This window comes from Perca fluviatilis, chromosome 6 (genome assembly GCF_010015445.1).
Source record: "Perca fluviatilis chromosome 6, GENO_Pfluv_1.0, whole genome shotgun sequence".
NCBI lineage: Eukaryota > Metazoa > Chordata > Actinopteri > Perciformes > Percidae > Perca > Perca fluviatilis.
Window position 1 is genome coordinate 35255661 of NC_053117.1, and position 25502 is coordinate 35281162.

The window sequence follows — 25502 nt, forward strand, 5'->3', positions numbered from 1 at the left end:
GGATACCAGGTGAGCTACAAGCCACCAGAAGCAGCAGCTGCAGGACAGAATAATTCAAAATGTCACAGACGTGACGGCGCTCCTGGTGGTGGAAGAGGGAACTGCAGTGTCACAGTTACTGCCTTCAATACGGCCGGCTGTGGACCTGCTGCACATCTCCGCATTGACACACAAACACAGAACAGTGAGTGGCACACTGGTGTTAAGGAAAAACACTTAGGAGCAGCACAACTCATTTATGTGAAGAAGGTTCAGGAGATGACTTATACAGGAGCATTTAATGAACACTCAATTGAGGAGACAATAAAGCTTAACCACAACGCAGTGTGCAGTGTGATCAAATCTCTCTGAAGTTCCTGTCTTCCTGAAGGTGTATTTAAACTCATGCTGGAGGCGTTACATTTAGCTTGAACGTTTAAGTAAACAAATATATTATGTTAAAGCCTAGTTCAGCCAATCTCTCTCTCTGGGAAGTATGCAAAAGTTTGGCTGGCCAACTGACCTCCAAAAGAAGACATTCCGTTACCATGCAGCTGTCTACGTAGACTCCTTGAATCTGTAGAGAGACAAACATAATAACACATAACCAGGTTTGGTTAATAGAGACTGGCCGAATATCCTCGTCCCCTGACCTGTGACCTGAATGAAGGGCCCGATGTTGTCTATGCTTTCCTTTAGTCTCATCATAACACAACATGGTGTTTCTGAAAATTCAACCACAACTGGCTATTGCATGGAAATACTGAAATAGACAGAACTATGTTTTATCTATTAAATTGCCAATCATGACTATAAGAATTCAACTGCAAGCATTAAGCAATCAACTGACAATATCAGATGTAAAGCTTGCACTCTCCACTTATGTAATATCCTGTGTGTGTGTGTGTGTGTGTGTGTATTTTCTATCAGAGAAGGAAGCAACAGAGCAGTGTCATGATGTTCAGATAACACTGACTGCAACACAACTTTTCTCCATTCAAATGTTTATTTTAATTATGAAATGTTTGCTTGTTTCATGTGTTATAACTTGTAGTGTAGCTATTTAAAAGAATGAATCTTAGACTGTGCAGGGTGCGAGACAGTGTGAGATGTCACTTAACTCTCGGCTGTGTGGTAACGGCTTAAATCTTAAAAAAAGTGTTTTACTTAATATTGAGATGATTGAGTTAATTTATGGATCTCTGTGAAGAACCTGTCCAGTGTCAGCTGGGACAGATTCCCCTGTCGTCACTCTGCAAAATGATAAACAGATTAACATAAGGGATGGATGCAGTGTGGTTCGTTCATTTGCATGTAGGCATTTACAAGATAAGTCACATTGTGTTAGTATGTTGGTGTTCATGCTGATCATGGTGATAAAAATGCATGATGATAATCTTGTTCTCGTTAATCACAATCCTGTGGTTGTATTCTGTAGCTCTCCCGTCAGTCAGAAGCTTATGGGTGTCCAGTTCTTTCCCGGCTATGAAGGGCCTTCTGGTCCAATGGGAGAGCCCCACAGCCTTGCCCTCTGTCCCGCCGTCATTTTGCTGTTCAGTGGCGCTCCAAGACCCGTCCATCCACCAGCCGCTGGACCACAGTGGACTACAACACCACCTCCACTGTCATACGAGGTACAACTGTGTTGGAATATCCAACTGTGCAGAGGAGATACTTGATATTCTGTATGTTTCAGTTGTGCATGTTTTGATTAAAAGATGCACAACCAATTGACAACCAATCAACTAATCTTATCAATTCTACATAAAACAATCAAAGACATACACATAACGACTACAAATGACCCAAAATGATTACAAAGAGACACAAAACGGCCACAAACGACTACAAAGGGTCTCTTACCAGTCTGTGCCCAACGGCACATGTTTAGATCTTATTATTAAGAAATTTTGCTGACATTGGAATCAGAGATTCAATTTTGTTTATTGGGGATTTACTGTGTAACATTAATTCGGTCCATTGTTTTAACTGGAAATATTGGTCCGCCACAAGACAGAAAACCTTCACATAGACGTTTACAGGAAGATTTCATGTGTGTTTTCTCAGCACTGATGGAGCCGGTCCAACTGAAGGTGGGGGTCGTGACCAAAACCACAGTGACAGTGGTGTGGGTGTTGCAAAGGAAGGCTGGACCAATCAGAGTGAACAGATAAAGAGTCATGCTGACAAAAGAATTGGAGAGCAAAAGTAGGTTAACAGAGTTTTCTCGCTGCTGTTAGAAAGTTCAAAGTGAATCTGTTGATGCATTAGTGAAAAGTTGTCTAAGTATAAAAAATGTCCACTCTTCTCCAGCACTGTATTTGTGGCCGGACCAATGGCAGCTCACCTTCAACAACCTGAAACCCAACACTGAGTATTCTCTTCTCCTATTGGCTGATGATGTTTCCAGAAACATTATCCCTGTGAGGACAGACTATGGTGAGTTGAACTGGTTTTCTAAAAGCAGAATGTGATTTAATGATCCCAGTGTGGAAAACATTTTAACTGTTGGATATTGAGATGTAATCACCTCTCGAGAAACAGGAATGAGAAGGGGCGATGATTTGTTTTTTGGTGGCTCTTGTGTGTGATTTTCTAACTTTGTGGTAGTTTTTTCTTTCATCATGCTTACAAGAAATAATTAATTTGACATCTAAATTTGAATACTGGAAAACTGGAATATTATATCTTACATTATGAATTAAAATAGAACAATCACTAATATTCTTTGTATCTTGTATAATCAGCCAAAATAACATTAAATATAAAATAACATCCCAGTGCTTCCCATCACTAATTTACTGTGTTATAGTCAGTGTGACTGCAGGTAGAGGAATAAATGCATTTACACACAATAATCCTTTGATTCTGAGCGAACTAGGAATGTTTATTTTCAGATGAGATGCCAGCGGTGGCTACAGCGACTCCTCTGCTGCTGCAGGCTGTAACTGTGCTCATTATCTCCATCCTGTCCAGGACTGTGTGAGTCAACACACATTCATGGTCACATCTGAAGGGTCAAGCACCTACACTGTTCTGTTGCTGCTGACTGGTTGAATACATTATTTTACCACATTTGTGAACTAACTTAGCATCGCTGTCAAAAGAAAGTTATGGAAGGTAGAAATTTGTCAAGAATGCCGAAAGTATGTTGAAAAGCAAATCAGACATACTGTACCTTACGTCATGTTTCGTTCCAAAAAGCCCTTAAAATCAGATTAATGGGCCTTGACTTTCTTAGTGTTTCAGCTGAATTGAATTAAAATTCATCAATAATACCATTACTCATAGAACAGTGTGAAAAGTCTTTATTGATACGGCTAATGCATAGCAAAGAGTCATACCAGCAATACCATTACTGTGCAGGTACAAGTCGTACTTCTCCCGCCCATCTCCAGCCCCCGGGCCAGTACGACAGCCCAGTGGCTGATGGACCCAAACCACTGTCAGTTATATGCGTTATTAACGGAGTTAACGCAAACCCATTTTAACGGCGTCAATTCTTTTATCGCAAGATTAACATTCTTTTTGGCCTAGCAAACTTTGTACTTTTTCACATGCTGTTGCAACAACTAGTAACGTTAGACGTACTGTATAAGCAAATAGTGTTACATCTCAGTTAGGTTAGGTACTTGGAGGAATTGTGCAATAATGACAGATTTACACATCTTTCTTTTGTTTACAGTAAATAAATAAGAATCAATTACAAATTTTAAAGTCAAGTTTATAAAGTAACTTTCTTTGCATTCATTTGATTCCCAATCAAGATACACTTGTAAGAATTGCTTTCCATTGTTAATATGTACTTAAAAACTGTTCTGAAATGCAAAATAATAGAATTTTATTCATGTGACAAAACATGCGATTAATCGCGATTAACTATAGAAATTTAAAATTAATCACGATTTAAAAAAATAATCGTTTGACAGCCCTAGTTTTCTTTAAACTTGGGTGTTATTAATGTTTTGGCTCGTGTATTCCCAGGTCATCAAGTGCTCTGCTATACTCAGCTTTACAGACAAATCCAACTTGGTCACAGAAACAATCCTGTTTATTCTGTTGCTTAATGTCATATTCAGTTTTAAAGAAAAAAAATCTGCATCTTTTCACTCTGCAGTTTCATTCCTTTCAGGAATTTTCTGGACGATAGTCTCAGTGTCTTAAAAACAAGACAGACAAGTGTGATTGAAGCAACCTCTCTAAACGAGTAGATTTTACTAATTGAAATAATCTCATCTGATGGCAGTTTATGCAGCAATACATTTTGAGTCATCTTAAACTTATCCAGTCAATAGGAATTTCCATTTATTCATTTTAACATGGTTTAAGTCAGTCATTGTTAGTATTATTTGTGTTATCATGATGGTTCCCCTCTGATTAATATTGATGGCAGATTATGGGATCCATCTCTGAAATCGGACAATATTTGACTCTTTATTTTCATAAATTTTAGGGGGGACTGTTTACAACTCTTCATTGATGCTTAATGATGTTCCATTCACATAGTAAACCCCTCAAAGATTACTGTTTTTAAGGCTTTAAACTTTTCTTAATATCCATTGACTCTTTCCTGATTAAAATCCAATCTATTATTCCCCACAACAGAAAACTGCAGTGATAAACCTCCTGGATATTGAGGACTTCCAGGTGACGGACGTACTCGGAGAGAAGAGTCTCATCACGGTCTGTCTGAACTCCCAGCCCTCCTCAGAAGAGGACCTACATGGAGACACCTCTCTACTGTTGATCAGCCACCTCATCATCAAACAGTCAGCCCTAGAACTGGACCCAGAGTATATTTCTGATGCTCCAGTGATCACAGAGCACCCACTGGTTTCTCTCCAGTCCTACCATGCTGACTACACAGTGAGTTGCCGACATCCTGACACAGTTTTCCCATCTGAGGAGAGCAGTGAGGCCGACGCTGCTATGCTGCATCAGACACGTGAAGCCAACAGCTGCTTTCCTCAGAAAGAGGAAGAGAGTGACTTTTCTGAGAGGTACATAAGAAGGAGAAGGAAACTGCACTGAAATGTCATTTTCGTGAATTAATGCCAAACAGTCACTGTGCTTATCAGACAACCTTTGAAGCAGAGTATGTTTCTTCTTTTCTGGGTAAAACGGATGTGTAAACAGTGAGTGGACACTGGTCTTATCTGATCTGTGAGACTGATTATGGACAGCGTACTTCAGTGCAACATGCCAGGTTAAACACAGGTGGAAAAGTAAGAGTAAATGGTTACAGACATGCTGGTGATTCCCTGCTGTAATCTCTATTACACAGCAGACAACATACTGTATCCTTAACCACTGGAGTGGCAAAGCACATTGCTTTGGCTGGTGGGTGGCACCTGAATTAAAAGAGTGTATTCTCTTATTTGTGGCCATTTTAAGAACTCTCAGATGCAGGCTTAGCAGGCGTTCAGACTGAAACCAGACCTGCTTTAAAACAGTGCTTTTTATTTTATCTTTTGTCACAAGGTAAACAGTAGAATTATGCCATTCCCATACCAAAGTAACAGGAATATATGCTTCTGTGTATTTGGCCACAGCAGCATCCTGCTGAATGACACACAAACAGTTTATCTTTCTTTCTGGACGATTCTGCTGGGTTTAGCTGGGGCTTTGGTGTTGGAACCCCAATGGCTTCATTTAAATGAATCAAGGGGCTGCATGGCTAAAACTCTGAACACAGCTTTAAAGGGGTGATAGAATGCAAAACCGATTTTACCCTGTCATAGTTGAATAACGACAGTTCAGTGGGTAAATAGGACATACACATGAGCTCAAAATCCCATTGACACCCCTTTACTATGAAAATCTCATATTTTGAAACTGCCGCTGAAAACGGGCGAATCTCAACAAAGCTAGTTGCTTACGTAAGCATCTCAAAATCCGGAACCTTTGTCACAGCCGTGGGTGTATTAAGAGAACGGTCATGCCCCAACATTTACATAGGCTACACAACTGACCTGAGATCAGGTAGTCTTCTGAATCTAGGTCACGCAGATCTCTGCTATTGCATTACAAAATTCACTTCTGAAACTTTTTTATGCGATAAATCAACTATGTAAAGCTCAAATATGGGCTGTTTTACAAAAATCTATGTCTAATTGCAAATTTTGTCCGACTGTGTGTCGGACTTCAGCGGCCAGTGCTGCCTGGGTTACTGCCTCGCTGCCCGGCCTGCCTTCCTTCACAGACCCCGACCTGCTGTGAGCTTGATTGAGCTCCGTTACGGCTGGCAACCCACGGCACTTCATACCCGCGCAAAGTCACCGTTTTGTGGACTAAACGCCGGTGCTCTGACAGAGCTCCAGGGCCTGCAGTTCCCCTCTTCCTAATGCCAGGTGTGTGTGAGTGAGAGCCCGGTTAGCGAGCTTGTTACGCCCGCAATCTCTTAGCACAGGTTCCAGTTAATCTTATAATGTGTGTAATTATAATTTGTTGAGTTATTTAAACAAATGATCGGTGAAATACACGCCTCTTGTCCGCGAGTCTCATTGACAGAGCCTGCGGCTGGAAGGAGCTAGCTAGACTCCTCCGGAATTCACAAAAATTCATTAACTTGAAATCGGACAGCGTTTTTAGCTTTATAAGAGGTTTAGTTAGATGTGACGTGACGAAATTCTAACTGTAAATATACTCGGAATTATGCCGAAAATGAAGCTAACTATCCGTGATTTGTAGCTACACATAGATAGGATTGAAGGGACAGTTGCAGCTAACGAAACACCTAGCTAAACTTCACAAATAGGAATTAATCGGACACCGTTGTTAGCTTTATAAGACATTTAGGTATATGTTGTATAGCTAAGTGGCGTGACATTGTGTGTAACATGTGGTAAGAGATTGCTGGTGTAACAAGATCGCTGGCCGCGCTCTCACTCTCACACAACGGGCCATTTAGCTAGCAGGAAGAGGGGAGTTGCGGGCCCCTGGAGCTCTGTCAGGGCTGCCAGCCTAACGGAGCTCACAGCAGGCCGGGGTCTGTGAAGGAAGGCAGACCGGGGGGCGAGGCAACAGCACCGCCGCTGAAGTCCGACACAGTCTTACCATATTTGCAATTAGCCATCAATTTTCGTAAAACGGCCCATATTTGAGCTTTATATAGTTGATTTCTCACATAAAAAAGTCTCAGAAGTGAATTTGGTAAGGAAACATTGAGATTGAGATTCTGTCGCTTCTCTAATGTCTGCGTATGGCAATTCGCTCAACCAATCAGCGTGCAGCTCATCTAAATATTCACGAGCATACCATATTTGGAAGAAAAGCTCTTGTTAGAAATAGGGCCAAAACACAGGGATGCATAAGGGCCAATAAAATATCAACCAGACCATTTTCAGCCCAACCAATGTTACATACCCCATTAGGAGACCATAAGGAACAGTGTGAAATACTCTATATAATCATTCTATCACCCCTTTAACTCTACACTGTCAAGGTGTGTTCAGACTCAGTACAAAGTGAACTTTGTCTACCTTTATTTGCATGAATTTGTGTTTGTAGAGTTGCCACTGAGCTCTGACCCACTGTTGCGTTCTGTGTGTTGGTCCTAGATGCAAGTATCCCTATAAAAAAGTGGGTCACATTCAGATATTTCATTCAAATAGGTTTACTTCAGATCATTTGCCTGGCAATAGACAAAACCTTTTGGGCCATGCGGCATTTATTGTACAAATTGTTTACAAATGCGGGTATAAAGACACTTATTATGGAGGCCAGGTAAGTGGTAACATCATGGTAACATGGACACATGCACAACAGTACCATGTTATACAAAATATTGCCTCAGACAATGGGAAGTTGTTATATTAAACAATTTAATATGTCTGAATATATATAACTGTCAGCTGGTTTATTAATTACCTTATAGACATAAATCAGTGTGTGCAGGGGGAGGGCAGCACTTCTCGCTATCTCAGAATAACAAAAAGCGTGCCTCAGGTTTTTATTTTTATGCTGATGACACTGTACTGTATTGCTCAGCACCCACCGCAGACCAGGCTCTCACCCAGTTACAACTTGCTTTAAACACGCTTCAACAGAATCTTTATGATTTAAAACTTGTTTTAAAAAAAAACAAAAGTCATGCCTTTTCAAATTCAAAGTACAAATCAAATCTGCCTTCAATCCTCAAAATCTAGAAAGAGACTGGTTGCTGTCACTTTTATGTCTATACTTGATTATGGTGATGTTTTATACATGCATGCTTCGTCTCAAAGTTGACATGCACTGGACACTGTATACCATGGATCTCTGAGGTTCATCACTGGTTTTAAAGCCCTCACTCACCATTGTGAACTGTATGAATGTGTTGGATGGCCTTCTCTATCAACACGGAGACTTCAACACTGGCATATCTTCATATACAAGGCTATTTTAGGTCTACTTCCATCCTACCTTCTGACCTATATCAGTGTAAATAGTAACAGGACTTTCCTGGGGACAATCTTCGTCCCCAGGAAATTTTCCTTCTGTCTGTTCCAAAGGTTAGAACTGAGCTAAGGGGAAAAAGGCATTTAAGTTTGCTGCTCCCTCTACATTGAACAAGTTACAGAAATCCATGAAACTTAATGAGCTGGTCTCATTGGTTGCTTTTAAGAGGAAGTTGATTAGGGTTGGGTACCGAACCCGGTACTTTTCTCAGTCAAGTTCAAGTCTCGATCAAGTTTTTCTGACCTATGACCCTCTCCTGCACTCCTAATTATGAACATAAAAAGATTAACTTAAGAGAGGCGCTGATAGAAAGGCCACAGGTTGGATTCCTGCCACGTGTGAATCCTTCTTAAGTCTGTTTCCCTCCTCAGAGAGAGAGAGCAGAGGTGAGGCGCTCATACAAATCAGAATGGATGTAAAAGAGCAATATGCTTGTACCAAAGTGATGCCTTTAAGTGTAGAAATAACCGCACGCCTCTATCTGCAAGGTGAAGGAAATGAGGGGAATCCAGACAAAATGGTTCAACTGGCTTTTTAAAGGCTAAATCTGCCAACGGGGGAATTTTTCTGAGCGTATTGTCTTTAAAATGACAATGCGAATGCCAAAAATGTGAAGTCACAGAGAAGAAGATAATCAAATGTATAACCCCTGTACTGGTTGAGAAAAGTAAATGAATTTTTCTGAGTCTGCTTTGCCAAGCTGCTGTGCATCATTGGTGGTGCAAGTGCGTCACTTAGTGGTGAAAAATGGGTAGTGCATCTTGTGACATTACTGTTGTTAACTAGTGGATGAGTTTAGTTGCCACACGTGTCAAATGGTGAAATACTGCTGTACGGCTGCTCTTTACATGTCAGATCCTTGGAGCAATACGTCCTTAAGTGTTCTTTTGGTTGTTGTGTGCAGATATCATAATTAACACTTATGGGAATATGTATGTAATAATATAATTAAACTCACTTTTGGTACCAGAATTTTTCTCTATTTCATTTTTCATTTGGAAACAGCTAAATTCAATAAAACTTCCTCAACTGAGCAAAAAGGTTTAACGCTTTCATTAATTGTTAAACACAATAATAAATATTTTTTTAAAACAAGATGATCAAACAAGGGTCTAACATAATAAGTGGACTTAATAAGTCCCATTTGTATTGTGTTGGGTGAATAAATTCAGAACCAAGCTCCTTTTATCATGACATCTCAGATTATATATTTACTGTATTCCACATTCTCCTGCCTTTAAACTCATAAATCACACTAAAGGTTTTACCAGTTAAAACGTGGGATCGTTGTGAAATGATATGAACGTTTCAAAGAGGCCCAGTGGAGACGTGGTATATAGACATTATTTGGTCTGTTTCATTTCTTCTCCCTTGTAAATAACAACATATTTTTTTGATGCAACCGGTTTGTTTTCTCTCTCTTGCCAGGCAAAAACCACTGTAAAGAAATCTGTTTAATCAGGACATTTTTTCAGCTTACATCCTTGACATTTTAAGCAGTCGTGAAACCTGACAAAACATCATTGAACTTCACTTCAAGAATAACTACTTGTGTATAGCCTTTTTGTCCACAGCAGCAATCCTCTGCCTGCCCAGTGTGTGTGTGTGTGTGTGTGTGTGTGTGTGTGTGTGTGTGTGTGTGTGTGTGTGTGTGTGTGTGTGTGTGTGTGTGTGTGTGTGTGTGTGTAAATGGAGAGTGTGATCTTAAGAAGCTTGTTTACTGCTGTATTTGTCTGCACAGTGTGGAGAGTAGCACTGAGGCAGAGGGGAAGAACTCATCTTTCTTTACCAATCTGTACAGCATTACTTTCTTTCAATTCTTTTTCTTTTTTGCTGTTAGTCATTTTTTAAATGTTTGTACAAGGCAATTTTTCGTTTCCATTTTCTATAAGAAAAAGAAAAAATGAGTGCAGACGAGCTGGAATTTAGCTTTTGAAGAAAGAAAGTGAAAAACTAAATAAACGAGGAACAGTTGGGTTTTAGTCATTTCCTGTCTGGCATTTCTTAAGTGTGTGTGAACGAGAGAAAGTGTGAGACCGCAGATGGGGGTTAAATGAAGATAATATGAAAGAAGACACATTTTGATGTTAAGGTTCCATGTTTATTTTACCGATGACTGCTGATTTCTTATTTTCTTATTCAACTGTTGCTCAGACATAGGTGTCATACACTGGGGGCGCTTGGCTAGCTCTCTCTCTCTCTCTCTCTCTCTCTCTCTCTTTTTTTTTCTCTCTCTCTCTCTCTCTCTCTCTCTCTCTCTCTCTCTCTCTCTCTCTCTCTTTATATATATATATATATATATATATATAACACTAAAAACAGATATGTGGAATATATTTTGAATGTTCAGCAAAAGTTTTAAACATGAGCAAAACAACTTGCTCAAAAACATCTGAGGGAGTCAAGGGGTTTATACATTCATTGAAATAATGTACCTTATTAATTATTGATGTCAACAGGCATATTTAAAGAGGTTATTTCCACAAACAAAAAACACAAAGGGGAGGGAAGAGTAATGCCTTCATGTTGACTCTGCAGGGATGACATCAAATGAGAAAAGTTTCTCTATGAATTAATATTTGAAAGCCCATGCATTATATAATCCATTATATTATTCTATACCTGCTGCATACATTTTGTGTTTCCCTTTATATTACTAAAGACATTTACACCATAAATGTTTGCATAAGAATTCACCAGAATGCAGGAAATGAGTTTGTAACGCTAAAAATGCGCACTTGTATGATAACTGTTACCTTTGTATTTGACATGTTGTGCGTTAAGGCCTGTTTTTTATATTTTATAAATGTAATGAATTATAATTATTACTAATTTTGAATTAGTATTCGATCTTTGAGGTGGTTCATGACAGTGACCATGAGGTCTTATCTTCACAGTTCTGCAAGATTAGCGTACACATTACAATTACATTTAAATTCAAAGAAAATTTGCAGCGCTCCATGTAAGAGAGACAAAAAGTCTCCTCCTGTTGAGAAAAACTTGAACTGAACACATCAAATGATATGCAACCTTACTAATGTCTCTTTAAATCTGCACAGTTTCCAGCAATGTGCAGTTAAATATTAAATATGTTATAGTGTTTAAATGTCATGTGTTCTGGCTCCATCCGTCTTTTTACAGTCTTTCATATGAGTTTATTTATTTTTGTGCGCAGTATCTCAAACTATATTTGCTATATTTGGACTTTCTCCAACCTAAAAGCATCAAAGACCATTCAAACATATAGACAGTCCTCTCAGAAATCTGACTGGATACAACCAAGCTTTGGGACAGGAGACTCATCAACATGGGAACTTGTTGATGAACTCAGAGCTTCTCCTGTTTTGGCTGTTAGACACTGAGGTGTTTAAACATTCAATAAGCATGCACAACTTAGGAAACACGAGTGTTTAATTTTTTAAGACAGTTTTCATACAGTAACTTTGTATATAGGACAGGTTATGCATCCAATTTAAATACAGATGACATGGGCAATAATACAATTTTTACGACATTTAAATTCTTGTTATTCATTTAAACATTTTCATACAGATCCAGTTTAACAATGACACAATTGTAAGGGTTCATTTTTATGCAGCTAGTGTTTATTTCTCTTAAACACTTGTTGCACAGTAGAAAATCTACACCTCAATTTGAGATTGTCGAGAAATGTCATTGTTAACAAATAAATCCACATTCACATTAATCTTGATTACAGATCATTTGCAGTACTTAAAATGGTGCGTCCTAAATTTTACATGTTTTGTTAACTGTATGTAAAACGTGAAAGTGTTTACTTTGGAAAAAGAGCACAATTCAACTTGGAAACATAGCCTGTACTCTTCACTTTATAGACCACCTCACATGGAAGTTTCGTAGTTGGCCTCGTTATGTCTACGACTTTAAAGACCTCATAGGGAGGAATCAGCACTTCTCTTTCTTTCGGAACACTAGAATAGCTGGAGATTTTTGCTCCCATGCACGTGACAATTTCAAAGCATGACTTGTCTCCAAATATTGCTGCATTGAGGTAATCATTCAGTGAGGCTGAGGTGAAAGAGCCAAAGCGAAACGATTTGTTTTGAACATCTTGGCTAAAGGACACATTGACTCTACGGTAGACAGTGAGACATTGTTTTACTCGTTTAGCTTGAATAGCAGTAGTCAGGAGAAAGTGAAGTGCGTGATACCCGAATGCGGTATTGTACTCAGGTCCCTGGGTTCGAACTGCAGTGTTCAAATTACCATACACATTCTTTAACCCATTTTCTGTCTTAATGCCAACGTAAGTGTAAGAAGAAATAGCTACAATCTGTTTCTGTGTCAGTACTTTGGGAATCCATTTAAAAATGTGTTTATTTTTCTCTGAGGTTTCCCAGATCTTTTTGAACACTTTGTCGGCTTCCTTCTCAATCTCCAGGTCTTTTGTTACCCTCTTCTTCATTTCTTTTTTGCACCCATCGTACATGTCGTCAACAGAGTTTTCAGCCATGTCCAGTGGAAGTACACTGTCTCCCATAGTGCCAGCCCCAGCTACAGCACCAGATTCACCATCGTCCTTCAAAGAAATAATAGACATTTTGAGAACATTAATCTTGTTTTCTGGTCTTACATCTTACAGATGTTAGCGCACAGCAGTTACAATGAAGCAACCCTACCCTTGCAATTCCTGGAGAGACTCCATAAGTGAAAACCACTGCTGCCAAAACGACCATCATTGCCATCTTCCACCAAAGCAGAAACCTGGAGACACAGCTGTTAGATAAAATAATCTCTGGCAACTTGTTGAGTCGAGCAGAAAGACCCGTCAATGGAACAACATGGTCTGGGTACAGTACACTTCTATAGGAAGCAATTAAGGAAGTTAAAAAGTGGGTGTAAGATACAGTACAACATGTTATTAGTGTCATTTTTAATAAGGAAGAGGTGGTTGTTGAGGATAGACATGACCAAATATGGGAAAGTAATCGCTTACCGTCACAACTCTGTGACGAAAGACAGTCAAAAAGACTCCTCCTGTTGAGAACAACTTGAACTGGAACAAAACATAATACTGTTTTATTTTGTATTATCTTTCAAAAAGCAGCTTTCAAAACAGTTTCCAGCGAAGTGCAGGTAAACATTGAACAAGTATTCGGATCTTTTACAGCAGTAAAAGTAATACAACGCTGTATAATTACTCCACTACAAGTGAAAGTCCTGCACTCAAAACCTTACTCAGGTAAAAGTATGTCAGTATTATCATCACAATATACTTAAAGTACTTAAAGTACAAGTCTTATGCAGTAAAGTATTCCCTGTCACTGTTTATTATATCTGATATTTCTAAATTAATATTACTGCTGCATTAATGTGTATGTTGCATTTCATTGCTGTAGATGTTTAAAGTCCTGCTAATGTTAACTCCTTAATATACTGTTGGGTAGTTTAATCTACAGCAATGTATCATCTTCTATAAGATCATCATATGTTTGGAGCATTGCTGTCCTGTAAGAACCACGTATCTCTAAAATAAGGCCCTGTTTTCAGCTTTGTTAGGATGCAGGTTTTAGCTGATCCTGCTGATGCTGAATTTGCCCTCACGACCGCTTACCATTGGAAGTGATATTAATAGCGTTGTGATATACACATGATTTTTGCCAGCTTTCCTTCCTGTTTAAGGAAGCAGCAACTGTATTGTCTTTTGCCTGTAAAACCGTGTCTCTGTTCTTCATATTTATGTAAAATTATAGTTTGCTCTTCTTATGTAAAATATGCGGCTCTGGTAAATGTTTGCAATTGGTCATGTAAACACCGCCTCTTTTATGTGAACGCTGGATTGGGAAACCCTGGGTTGATTGAACTAGTTATTAACAGTCGTGACACAGGTTATGTGGTAGTTAGGTGAGGTGAAGCCGTGTAATGGAAAGAAATCCAGGGCATCTTCAGGCCTCGTCATTCCAGTGCAGTTCATTTTCATGGGAGGCTCTGTGGACAAAAAAATAGTTGTCATTTCATAGGAAATTTGAATCCTAACACATACACACACACACACACACACACACACACACACACACACACACACACACACACACACACACACACACACACACACACGTCAAGTCAAGTTTATTTATATAGCACATTTAAAACAACCAAAGTTGACCAAAGTGCTGTACAAATTGAAGTGCACAACACAAGCACTATAATCAAGCAAAAGGAGCACAATAATAGCATAATAAAAAAAAAGCAAAATGCTACAAACCTTTAAGAGCAACCAAAGGCCATTGAGAACAAATATGTCTTGAGATGCGTTTTAAAACTGTCAATGGAGGGGGAACATCTGAGACAAAGTGGGAGACTGTTCCAAAGCTTTGGAGCTGCCACAGAAAAGGCACGATCTCCCTTACCCACTAACCTCGATTGAGGAACAGTTAAAAATAATTGAGAATCTAAGAGGCCTGGAAATGGGGTAGGGGCTGAGGAGCTCTGAAATATACTGAGGAGCCTGACCACGAATGAAAAAAAGAATCTTAAAATCAATCCTGTATTTGATAGGGAGCCAATGCAGGAATGCCAGAATCAGTGTGATGCTTTCTCTTTTCCTTGTGCCAGTCAGAAGTCTCGCTGCAGCATTTTGCACCAGCTGCAGTCGAGACAAAGAGGAATGGCCAACACCCAGATACAGTGAGTTGCAATAATCAAGCCTGGAGGAGATTAATGCAATGGTGACAGTCTTCATGTCATCAGAAGACAGGATAGTCTTCAGTTTGGCAATATTCCGGAGTTGAAAAAAGCAACTTTTCACCACTGAATTGATCTGTTTCTCAAAACGAAGTGATGAAGATGATCAAGATTTCTGGCATGGACGTGAAGGTTAAGAGACAGCGGACCCAGGTGGCTAGCTATGCTTGCTGTGGTGTTTAGGGGACCAAGAAGAATCACCTCTGTTTTAGAGTCATTCAGCTGTAAGTAGTTTTTGGCCATCCAGCATTTCACATCCTGGAGGCAGTTAAGAATGGATGTAACCGAATTTGAATCCCCCGGATTTAACGGCAAATAGATTTGTGTATCATCGGCATAACAGTGGAAGGAAACATTGTGTTGGCGGAATATATAGCCCAAAGGGAGCATATACAGAGCAAACTAAATTGGTCCCAAAATGGAGCCCTGGGGTACTCCACAAGTAATAGGGGCTGTGGAGGAGTAAAGGCTGCCAATGTTAACAGAGAAAGTCCTATCGGCTAAATAGGAGGCAAACCACTTGAGGGCAGTGCCCTGAATGCCAACCTGGTCCTCAAGACAATTTAATAAAATATTGTGACCCACTGTATCAAATGCTGCACTAAGGTCTAACAGAATTAGGATGGCACATTTACCACCGTCCAAAGCCAGTAGCAGGTCATTTAAAACTTTAAGAAGGGCCGATTCTGTACTGTGACGTGCCCTGAACCCAGATTGAAATTTTTCCATGATGTTGTTATTATCTAAATGAGCCAGTAACTGAGCATAAAAATTTTTCTCCAATACTTTAGACAGGAAGGGAAGCTTGGAAATGGGACGGAAATTATTTAAATCTGATTTATCGAGGTTCGGTTTTTTAATAAGAGGATGAACTATTGCATGTTTAAAGATGGATGGGACAGTTCCATTGGCAAGACTGCTGTTTATAATAAGGGAAATTGTAGGACCTACAGTGTCCAATACATATTTTAAAAGGTGTGAGGGAACAAATCACACACACACACACACACACACACACACACACACACACACACACACACACACACACACACACACACACACACACACACACACACACACACACATACATACTTGAGTTGATGGGTGTCACTTATGAAGCAACTTCCTGATCACACAGACCTCAGCTGCTCAGTCTGAGTTTATCTGCTGGCTTCCTCCTCCACCGCTCATATCTTAATCACATCACACATGAAAATAACATGTTCTCTGTCTTTAGTTCTTTAGAGGGAAAATAGCAGGTGGAGAGAAGGGATGGATGCTTTTGGATGTTTAAAATGAGCTGGTCTTTTGAGTATATTGTCATTTTCACTATTACAGTAAGATGGACAATTGGTCTCTTAAACTGCACCTTGCTACGTGGACTGTGATGAGCTTCCTCTGTGTGTTTTCTCATGGTGAGTTGCCCATATCATGAGACAATACTTTGTAACAAAAGCCTTATATCTAATTTAGATGCTTATTCAAATGTTAAATCTTCAGGGTGGTTTTCCATTTCCCAGAGGTTTTGTGGTCGATCTGGATTCGTTTAAAGGAAGGGACTTAGATTAGTAACTTCAAATATTTTGTTGTATGTCAGTGTTATTGGACCGAGGTCCAGTACAATGTGTACAACAATGTACACCTACACACACAGACACACACACACACACTCACCTAAAGGATTATTAGGAACACCCTATTAATGTGTTTGACCCCCTTTCGCCTTCAGAACGGCCTTAATTCTTCGTGGCACTGATTCAACAAGGTGCTGGAAGCATTCTTTAGAAATGTTGGCCCATATTGATAGGATAGCATCTTGCAGTTGATGGAGATTTGTGGGATGCACATCCAGGGACAAAGCTCCCGTTCCACCACATCCCAAAAATATTCTATTGGGTTGAGATCTGGTGACTGTGGGGGCCATTTTAGTACAGTGAACTCATTGTCATGTTCAAGAAACCAATTTGAAATGATTTGAGCTTTGTGACATGGTGCATCATCCTGCTGGAAGTAGTCATCAGAGGTACATGGTGGTCATAAAGGAATGGACATGGTCGCCCAGAGGACTTCCGCATACTGGATGGTTTTCCTTTTTCAGATTATTCTTTGTAAATCCTAGAAATGGTTGTGCGTGAAAATCCCAGTAACTGAGCAGATTGGGAAATACTCAAACATGCTGACCACTAGGTTGAGAACCACTGAAAGAATACACATTTAAGATGTAATTCAGAGAGATTTTCCACTAAATTAACTTGTCCAGCAAATTTGTCCTATTAAAATAAAGACTCCTGGATGATGCACTTACATTTATGTGGTACATTTTAGTGTTCATCCAAAACAAACACAAGTTGCAGACAATGATTAGATTGAGCTGAGAGATTATTTTTTTTGTACTGTCTTGTTTCCTGTGTGTTTGTGTGTCAGAGGTGATGGTGAGGGACTCTGACCTGAAGCTGTGTGAGAAGGACGAGGGAGTGTGTGTCACTGACCTCAGAGACTGTGCCCCTCGACCTCCTGCATCTATACAGAGTGACTGAACACACACACGCGCACACACACACACACATACACAGCAATTTCCTGATCACAAAGACCTCAGACTAAATGAGTGTCCTTTGAACTGTACTCTTCAAGCATTATATTTAAAAATCCAAATTTTAAACTGAAGGACCACTGTCTTCACAGAATGGGAAAGCAGAGAAAAATGTCTTTGCCAATCGCAAGTTGATGTTATTACAAGGACTACAACGCTGGAAACTTTCTTAAACAATTGGCTATTTAAGCCACTGAAAAAAATATAAACAGTTTTGTTTGCTTATTTGTCTTTAATCTTGTGCACAAATGTGTTAAAATCTGAGTTAGTGAGAACCTTTGCCAGGATAATTCATCAGGTGTGGCATATCAAGATTGCTGATTAAACAGCATGATTATTACACAGGTGTGCTGGTCACAACAAAAGGCCACTCTAAAATATGCAGTTTTATCACTCAACACAATGCCACAGATGGCCCAAGTTTTGAGGGAGTATGCCATCGGCGTGCTGACTCCAGGAATGTCCACTAGAGGTGTTGCCTGTGCATTGAATTTTCCTTTCACTGCCATTGACACGATGTGCCCTGCTATGACATGAACTTCCACGATAACCTTCGACGTCACTGTGACCTTTAATGTGACTATTATCGCCACTGTTCATCACACCCCCAACCGGCCCGTCAGACACCGCCTACCAAGAGTCTGGGTCTGCCGAGGTTTCTTCCTAAAAGGGAGTTTTTCCTTGCCACTGTCGCGATAGCCACTGCTAATGCTTGCTCTTGATGGAATTACTGTAATTGTTGGGGTTTTGGAAATTACAGAGTGTGGTCTAGACCTACTCTATCTGTAAAGTGTCTCGAGATAACTTTTGTTATGATTTGATACTATAAATAAAATTGAATAAAATTGAATTGAATTGAATAAGCTCTCTGTTGTTTTTTCACGTGGCGTGAGTGTAGCGTTTCTGTTGCGTTTCTGTTGCGTGGCGGCTGTGTGGATTTTTCTGTCTTTACACACCAGAAACGTGTCTGATGCGGCGCTGCTGCTGCTAGCCTTGTCTGTACACATGGATGTTTCCCACTGATTTACTGCACTCAAGCAGTAGAATCCTTCATGTTAAACATAAATATTTACTGATTTGATTACAGCAAAGACAACGTTGGCAGTATTGATGGCAAAATAGGCTACAGAATGTTTTGTTCTGTATTGATAGGTGCAATTTTTGAAAATCGATATTTTTTTTTTTTTTTTAATTACATTTATAGCTGCATTTTTGTCAAAACCTAGAGAATTTCAAACATCAACATGTCATTTCTTAATATGTATTTGTGTCAAAATGACATATAAACATCTTTTCCTATTCTATTTTGCCTGGAAACCCTTCCAACACACTTGCTAGGACATAGCTGATAACTCTGAATTTTGTTGACAGGTTTTTAAGTGACATTTGCAAAACACCCCTTGAGCGAATCCACTGAATACATAAAGTCAATTTCTCTCTTGCACTCTTTGCTGTCTGTTTTTTTGTTTCTAGGCTCCAGATTACGTCCCTGCACATCAAGATCAGACACTGACCTACAAGATCGCAGACCTCCTGACGTTTACCGTCTACAGAGCTGCTGTGGCCTGCAGAGAGGACTTCGGCATCTGGAGCGACTGGAGTTCTGACGTCAGCACGAGGACGCTGGATAGGGGTAACACTTTACATTCAAACTGGAATTAAATCATATGATGGGGACTGAATTCACAGGAAAGAAATGTTGTGAGAAACTGAGACGAAGACTTCATGGATTTATATTTAAATACTTATCCAGGATACCTGACACTACAATAGACTAAACCAATGACATCAAACATTAAACCAGTATTTTTGAAGAGCTGTGGTTAACTAAGGCTTTTTCTTTGCTAGTGCCCTCCAGGCCTCCAGAGGTGTGTTACAGAGTGGAGACAACAGACTCTGGTGGATCTTTTCTCCTTCATCTCATGTGGAAGGTACTTGGAAATATTTTTATTATCGTATAAAACTATTTTTAAAAATCCTGATTAGTACTCTCTAATCTCTCTCAAATCTTTGAAAGGTGATTGAGCTGTTGGTGTTATTTTTGCACCAATAAGCAGCATCTCACATTTCAGAAACAAGCTAACATTACCGGTTCATGAAAAGAAAGAAAACAAAAATTACTTCAATTTCTACTTGGGACCTAAATGTCTTTGTTGATGTTGACAAACACAAAACTCAAACTAACCAAAACTAATTTAATTTTGTGTCAAAAGACAGAAACTATATCAAAATCAGCTTTCAATGTTTCCAAACAAATGTGGTATACAATGTCTTTTAGAAACGTCTTGTCTGTGTGCAGGACCTTGACCTCCGTGATGCCGGAGGTCGTATCCTTGGATACCAGGTGAGCTACAAGCCAGTGAAGAAACAGCAGCTCCAGGACAGAATAATTCAAAATGTCACAGACGTGATGGCGCTCCTGGTGGTGGAAGAGGGGAACTGCAGTGTATCAGTTACTGCCTTCAATACGGCCGGCTGTGGACCTGCTGCACATCTCCGCATTGACACACAAACACAGAACAGTGAGTGGCACACTGGTGTTAAGGAAAAACTCAGGAGTAGCACAACTAATTTCACATATGTGAAGAAGGTTCAGGAGATGACTTATACACGAGCATTTAATGAACACTCAATTGAGGGGACAATAAAGCTTAACCACAACACAGTGTGCAGTGTGATCCAAACTCTCTGAAGTTCCTGTCTTCCTGAAGGTGTATTTAAACTCATGCTGGAGGCGTTACATTTAGCTTGAACGTTTAAGTAAACAAAGATATTATGTTAAAGCCTAGTCCAGCCTATCTCTCTCTCTGGGAAGTAGTGTCTACGTAGACTCCTTGAATCTGTAGAGAGACAAACATACATAACCAGGTTTGGTTAATAGAGACTGGCCGAATATCCTCGTCCCCTGACCTGTGACCTGAATGAAGGGCCCGATGTTGTCTATGCTTTCCTTTAGTCTCATCATAACACAACATGGTATTTCTGAAAATTCAACCACAACTGGCTATTGCATGGAAATACTGAAATAGACAGAACTATGTTTTATCTATTAAATTGCCAATCATGATTATAAGAATTCAACTGCAAGCATTAAGCAATCAACTGATAATATCAGATGTAAAGCTTGCACTCTCCACTTATGTAATATCCTGTGTGTGTGTGTGTGTGTGTGTGTGTGTATTTTCTATCAGAGAAGGAAGCAACAGAGCAGTGTCATGATGTTCAGATAACACTGACTGCAACACAACTTTTCTCCATTCAAATGTTTATTTTAATTATGAAATGTTTGCTTGTTTCATGTGTTATAACTTGTAGTGTAGCTATTTAAAAGAATGAATCTTAGACTGTGCAGGGTGCAAGACAGTGTGAGATGTCACTTAACTCTCGGCGCTGTGGTAACGGCAAAATTTTTAAAAAAGTGTTTTGCTTAATATTGAGATGATTGAGTTAATTTATGGATCTCTGTGAAGAACCTGTCCAGGATAAAACCCGCTCCTTGCTCAGTGTCAGCTGGGACAGATTCCCCTGTCGTCACTCTGCAAAATGATAAACAGATTAACATAAGGGATGGATGCAGTGTGGTTCGTTCATTTGCGTGTAGGCTTTTACAAGATAAGTCACATTGTGTTAGTATGTTGGTGTTCATGCTGATCATGGTGATAAAAATGCATGATGATAATCTTGTTCTCGTTAATCACAATCCTGCGGTTGTATTCTGTAGCTCTCCCGTCAGTCAGAAGCTTATGGGTGTCCAGTTCTTTCCCGGCTATGAAGGGCCCACTGGTCCAATGGGAGAGCCCCTCTGCCTACCGCCCTCCGTCCGACTCATTTTGCTGTTCAGTGGCGCTCCGAGACTCGTCCATCCACCAGCCGCTGGACCACAGTGGACTACAACACCACCTCCACTGTCATACGAGGTACAACTGTGTTGGAATATCCAACTGTGCAGAGGAGATACTTGTCATTCTGTATGTTTCGGTTGTGCATGTTTTGATTAAAACAATCAAAGACATACACATAACGACTACAATTGACCCAAAATGACTACAAAGAGACACAAAACGGCCACAAACGACTACAAAGGGTCTCTTACTAGTCTGTGCCCAATGGCACATGTTTAGATCTTATTATTAAGGAATTTTGCTGACATTGGAATCAGAGATTCAATTTTGTTTATTGGGGATTTACTGTGTAACATTAATTCGGTCCATTGTTTTAACTGGAAATATTGGTCTCCCACAAGACAGAAAACCTTCACATAGACGTTTACAGGAAGATTTCATGTGTGTTTTCTCAGCACTGATGGAGCCGGTCCAACTGAAGGTGGGGGTCGTGACCAAAACCACAGTGACAGTGGTGTGGGTGTTGCAAAGGAAGGCTGGACCAATCAGAGTGAACAGATAAAGAGTCATGCTGACAAAAGAATTGGAGAGCAAAAGTAGGTTAACAGTTTTCTCACTGCTGTTAGAAAGTTCAAAGTGAATCTGTTGATGCATTAGTGAAAAGTTGTCTAAGTATAAAAAAAGGCCACTCTTCTCCAGCACTGTATTTGTGGCCGGACCAATGGCAGCTCACTTTCAACAACCTGAAACCCAACACTGAGTATTCTCTTCTCCTATTGGCTGATGATGTTTCCAGAAACATCATCCCTGTGAGGACAGACTATGGTGAGTTGAACTGGTTTTCTAAAAGCAGAATGTGATTTAATGATCGCAGTGTGGAAAACATTTTAACTGTTGGATATTGACATGTAATCACCTCTCGAGAAACAGGAATAAGAAGGGGCGATGATTTGTTTTTTGGTGGCTCTTGGGTGTGATTTTCTAACTTTGTGGTAGTTTTTTCTTCATCATGCTTACAAGAAATAATTAATTTGACATCTAAATTTGAATACTGGAAAACTGGAATATTATATCTTACATTATGAATTAAAATAGAACAATCACTAATATTCTTTGTATCTTGTATAATCAGCCAAAATAACATAAAACATAAAATAACATATCCCAGTGTTTCCCATCACTAATTTACTGTGTTATAGTCAGTGTGACTGCAGGTAGAGGAATAAATGCATTTACACACAATAATCCTTTGATTCTGAGCGAACTAGGAATGTTTATTTTCAGATGAGATGCCAGCGGTGGCTACAGCGACTCCTCTGCTGCTGCTAGCTGTAACTGTGCTCATTATCTCCATCCTGTCCAGGACTGTGTGAGTCAACACACACTGATGGTCACATCGGCTCAAGCACCTACACGGTTCTGTTACTGTTGACTGGTTGAATACATTATTTTACCACATTTTGTGAACTAACTTAGCATCGCTGTCAAAAGAAAGTTATGGAAGGGAGAAATTTGTATAGAATGCCGAAAGTATGTTGTAGTATGTACCTTACGTCATGTTTCGTTCCAAAAAGCCCTTAAAATCAGATTAATGGGCCTTGACTTTCTTAGTGTTTCAGCTGAATTAAATTAAAATTCATCAATAATACCATTACTCACAGAACAGTGTGAAAACCAATGCACTGTTTTTGAAGAAAAAGTGAATAAGTCTTTATTGATACGGCTAATGCATAGCAAAGAGTCATACCAGCAATACCATTACTGTGCAGGTACATTTTGTACTTCTTCCCGCCCATCTCCAGCCCCCGGGCCAGTACGACAGGCCAGTGGCTGATGGACCCAAACCACCAGGTGAGTTTCATTTTCTTTAGCGCTGTCAGTTATATGCGTTATTAACGGAGTTAACGCAAACCCATTTTAACGGCGTCAATTCTTTTATCGCGAGATTAACGTTCTTTTTGGCCTAGCAAACTTTGTAGTTTTTTTCACATGCTGTTGCAACAACTAGTAACGTTTGACGTACTGTATAAGTAAAGTGTTAGTGTTACATCTCAGCTCAGTTAGGTTAGGTACTTGGAGGAGAATCAATTACAAATTTTAAAGTCAAGTTTATAAAGTAACTTTCTTTGCATTCATTTGATTCGCAATCACGATACACTTGTAAGAATTGCTTTCCATTGTTAATATGTACTTAAAAACTGTTCTGAAATGCAAAATAATAGAATTTTATTCATGTGACAAAACATGCGATTAATCGCGATTAACTTTAGAAATTTGAAATTAATCACGATTTAAAAAAATAATCGTTTTCTTTAAACTTGGGTGTTATTAACGTTTTGGCTCGTGTATTCCCAGGTCATCAAGTGCTCTGCTATACTCAGCTTTACAGACAAATCCAACTTGGTCACAGAAACAATCCTGTTTATTCTGTTGCTTAATGTCATATTCAGTTTTAAAGAAAAAAAATCTCTATCTTTTCACTCTGCAGTTTCATTCCTTTCAGGATTTTTCTGGACGTTAGTCTCAGTGTCTTAAAAACAAGACAGACAAGTGTGATTGAAGAAACCTCTCAAAACAAGTAGATTTTTGAGATCAACAGCAGAGAACCTCTCTGCTGTTGATCAGCCACCTCATCATCAAACCGTCAGCCCTAGAACTGGACCCAGAGTATATTTCTGATGCTCCAGTGATCACAGAGCACCCACTGGTTTCTCTCCAGTCCAACCGTGCTGACTACACAGTGAGCTGCCGACATCCTGACACAGTTTTCCCATCTGAGCAGTGAGGCCGACGATGCTGTGCTGCATCAGACATGTGATGCAAACAGCTGCTTTCCTCAGTAAGAGGAAGAGAGTGACTTTTTTGAGAGGTTACATCAGAAGGAGAAGGAAACTGCACTGAAATGTCATTTTCGTGAATTCATGCCAAATAGTCTCTGTGCTTATCAGCCAACCTGTGAAGTAGAGTATGTTTCTTCTTTTCTGGGTAAAACGGATGTGTAAACAATGAGTGGACACTGGTCTTATCTGATCTGTGAGACTGATTATGGACAGCGTACTTCAGTGCAACATGCCGGGTTAAACACAGGTGGAAAAGTAAGAGTAAATGGTTACAGACATGCTGGTGATTCCTGGCTGTAATCTCTATTACACAGCAGACAACGTACTGTATCCTTAACCACTGGAGGGGCAAAGCACATTGCTTTGGCTGGTGGGTGGCACCTGAATTAAAAGAGTGTATTCTCTTATTTGTGGCCATTTTAAGAACTCTCAGATGCAGGCTTAGCAGGCGTTCAGACTGAAACCAGACCTGCGTTAAAACATTGGTGGGGGCTTGTTACTTCAGATTCCAGCAAGATGTGAACGATCTTGAAGGTTTGTTTCAGATGCCAAAACACTGCAAAGTGGTTTTTATTTTATCTTTTGTCACAAGGTAAACAGTAGAATTATGCCATTCCCATAACAAAGTAACAGGAATATGTCCTTCTATGTATTTGTCCACAGCAGCATCTTGCTGAATGACACACAAACAGTTTATCTTTCTTTCTGGATGATCTTTCTTTCTGCAGTGTTTAGCTGGGGCCTTTGGTGTTGGCACCCCAATGGCTTCATTCAAATGAATCAAGGGGCTGCATGGCTAAAACTCTGAACAAAGCTTTAACTCTACACTGTCAAGGTGTGTTCAGACTCAGTACAAAGTGAACTTTGTCTACCTTTATTTGCATGAATTTGTGTTTGTAGAGTTGCCACTGAGCTCTGACCCACTGTTAATATGTCTGAATATTCTGAACAAACTGTCAGCTGGTTTGTTAATTACCTTACAGACAGAACTCAGTGTGTGCAGGTGGAGGGCAGCACTTCTCGCTATCTCAGAATAACAAAAAGCGTGCCTCCGGGGTCAGCCTTGGGGCCACTGCTATTCATCCT

General features: G+C 39.7%; 1 protein-coding gene and 1 long non-coding RNA gene across 2 annotated transcripts; one reads left to right on the top strand and one right to left on the bottom strand.

The window, feature by feature from the left end:
- On the top strand, window positions 1–2412 carry LOC120561203. Its single transcript, XR_005639572.1, has 4 exons — window positions 1–184; window positions 1418–1613; window positions 2047–2187; window positions 2293–2412. It is a non-coding gene; the product is annotated as an uncharacterized LOC120561203 (long non-coding RNA).
- A 9399-nt stretch (window positions 2413–11811) lies between these two features.
- Window positions 11812–13271, bottom strand: LOC120561199 (ecto-ADP-ribosyltransferase 5-like). Its single transcript, XM_039804204.1, has 2 exons — window positions 13077–13271; window positions 11812–12976 (listed from the first exon to the last, which is right to left on the bottom strand). Exons 1-2 carry the CDS (start codon window positions 13140–13142, stop codon window positions 12212–12214), a joined length of 831 nt encoding a protein of 276 aa, XP_039660138.1. The 5' UTR covers window positions 13143–13271; the 3' UTR covers window positions 11812–12211.
- Window positions 13272–25502: the final 12231 nt, after the last annotated feature.

Coding starts and splice junctions, on each gene's coding strand:
- LOC120561199 (XM_039804204.1), bottom strand. CDS start 13,142: ATGGCAATGATGGTCGTTTTGGCAGCAGTGGTTTTCACTTATGGAGTC. Junction 12,977..13,076: donor TCTCTCCAGGAATTGCAAGG/GTAGGGTTGCTT, acceptor ATTTCTTTGAAG/GACGATGGTGAATCTGGTGC.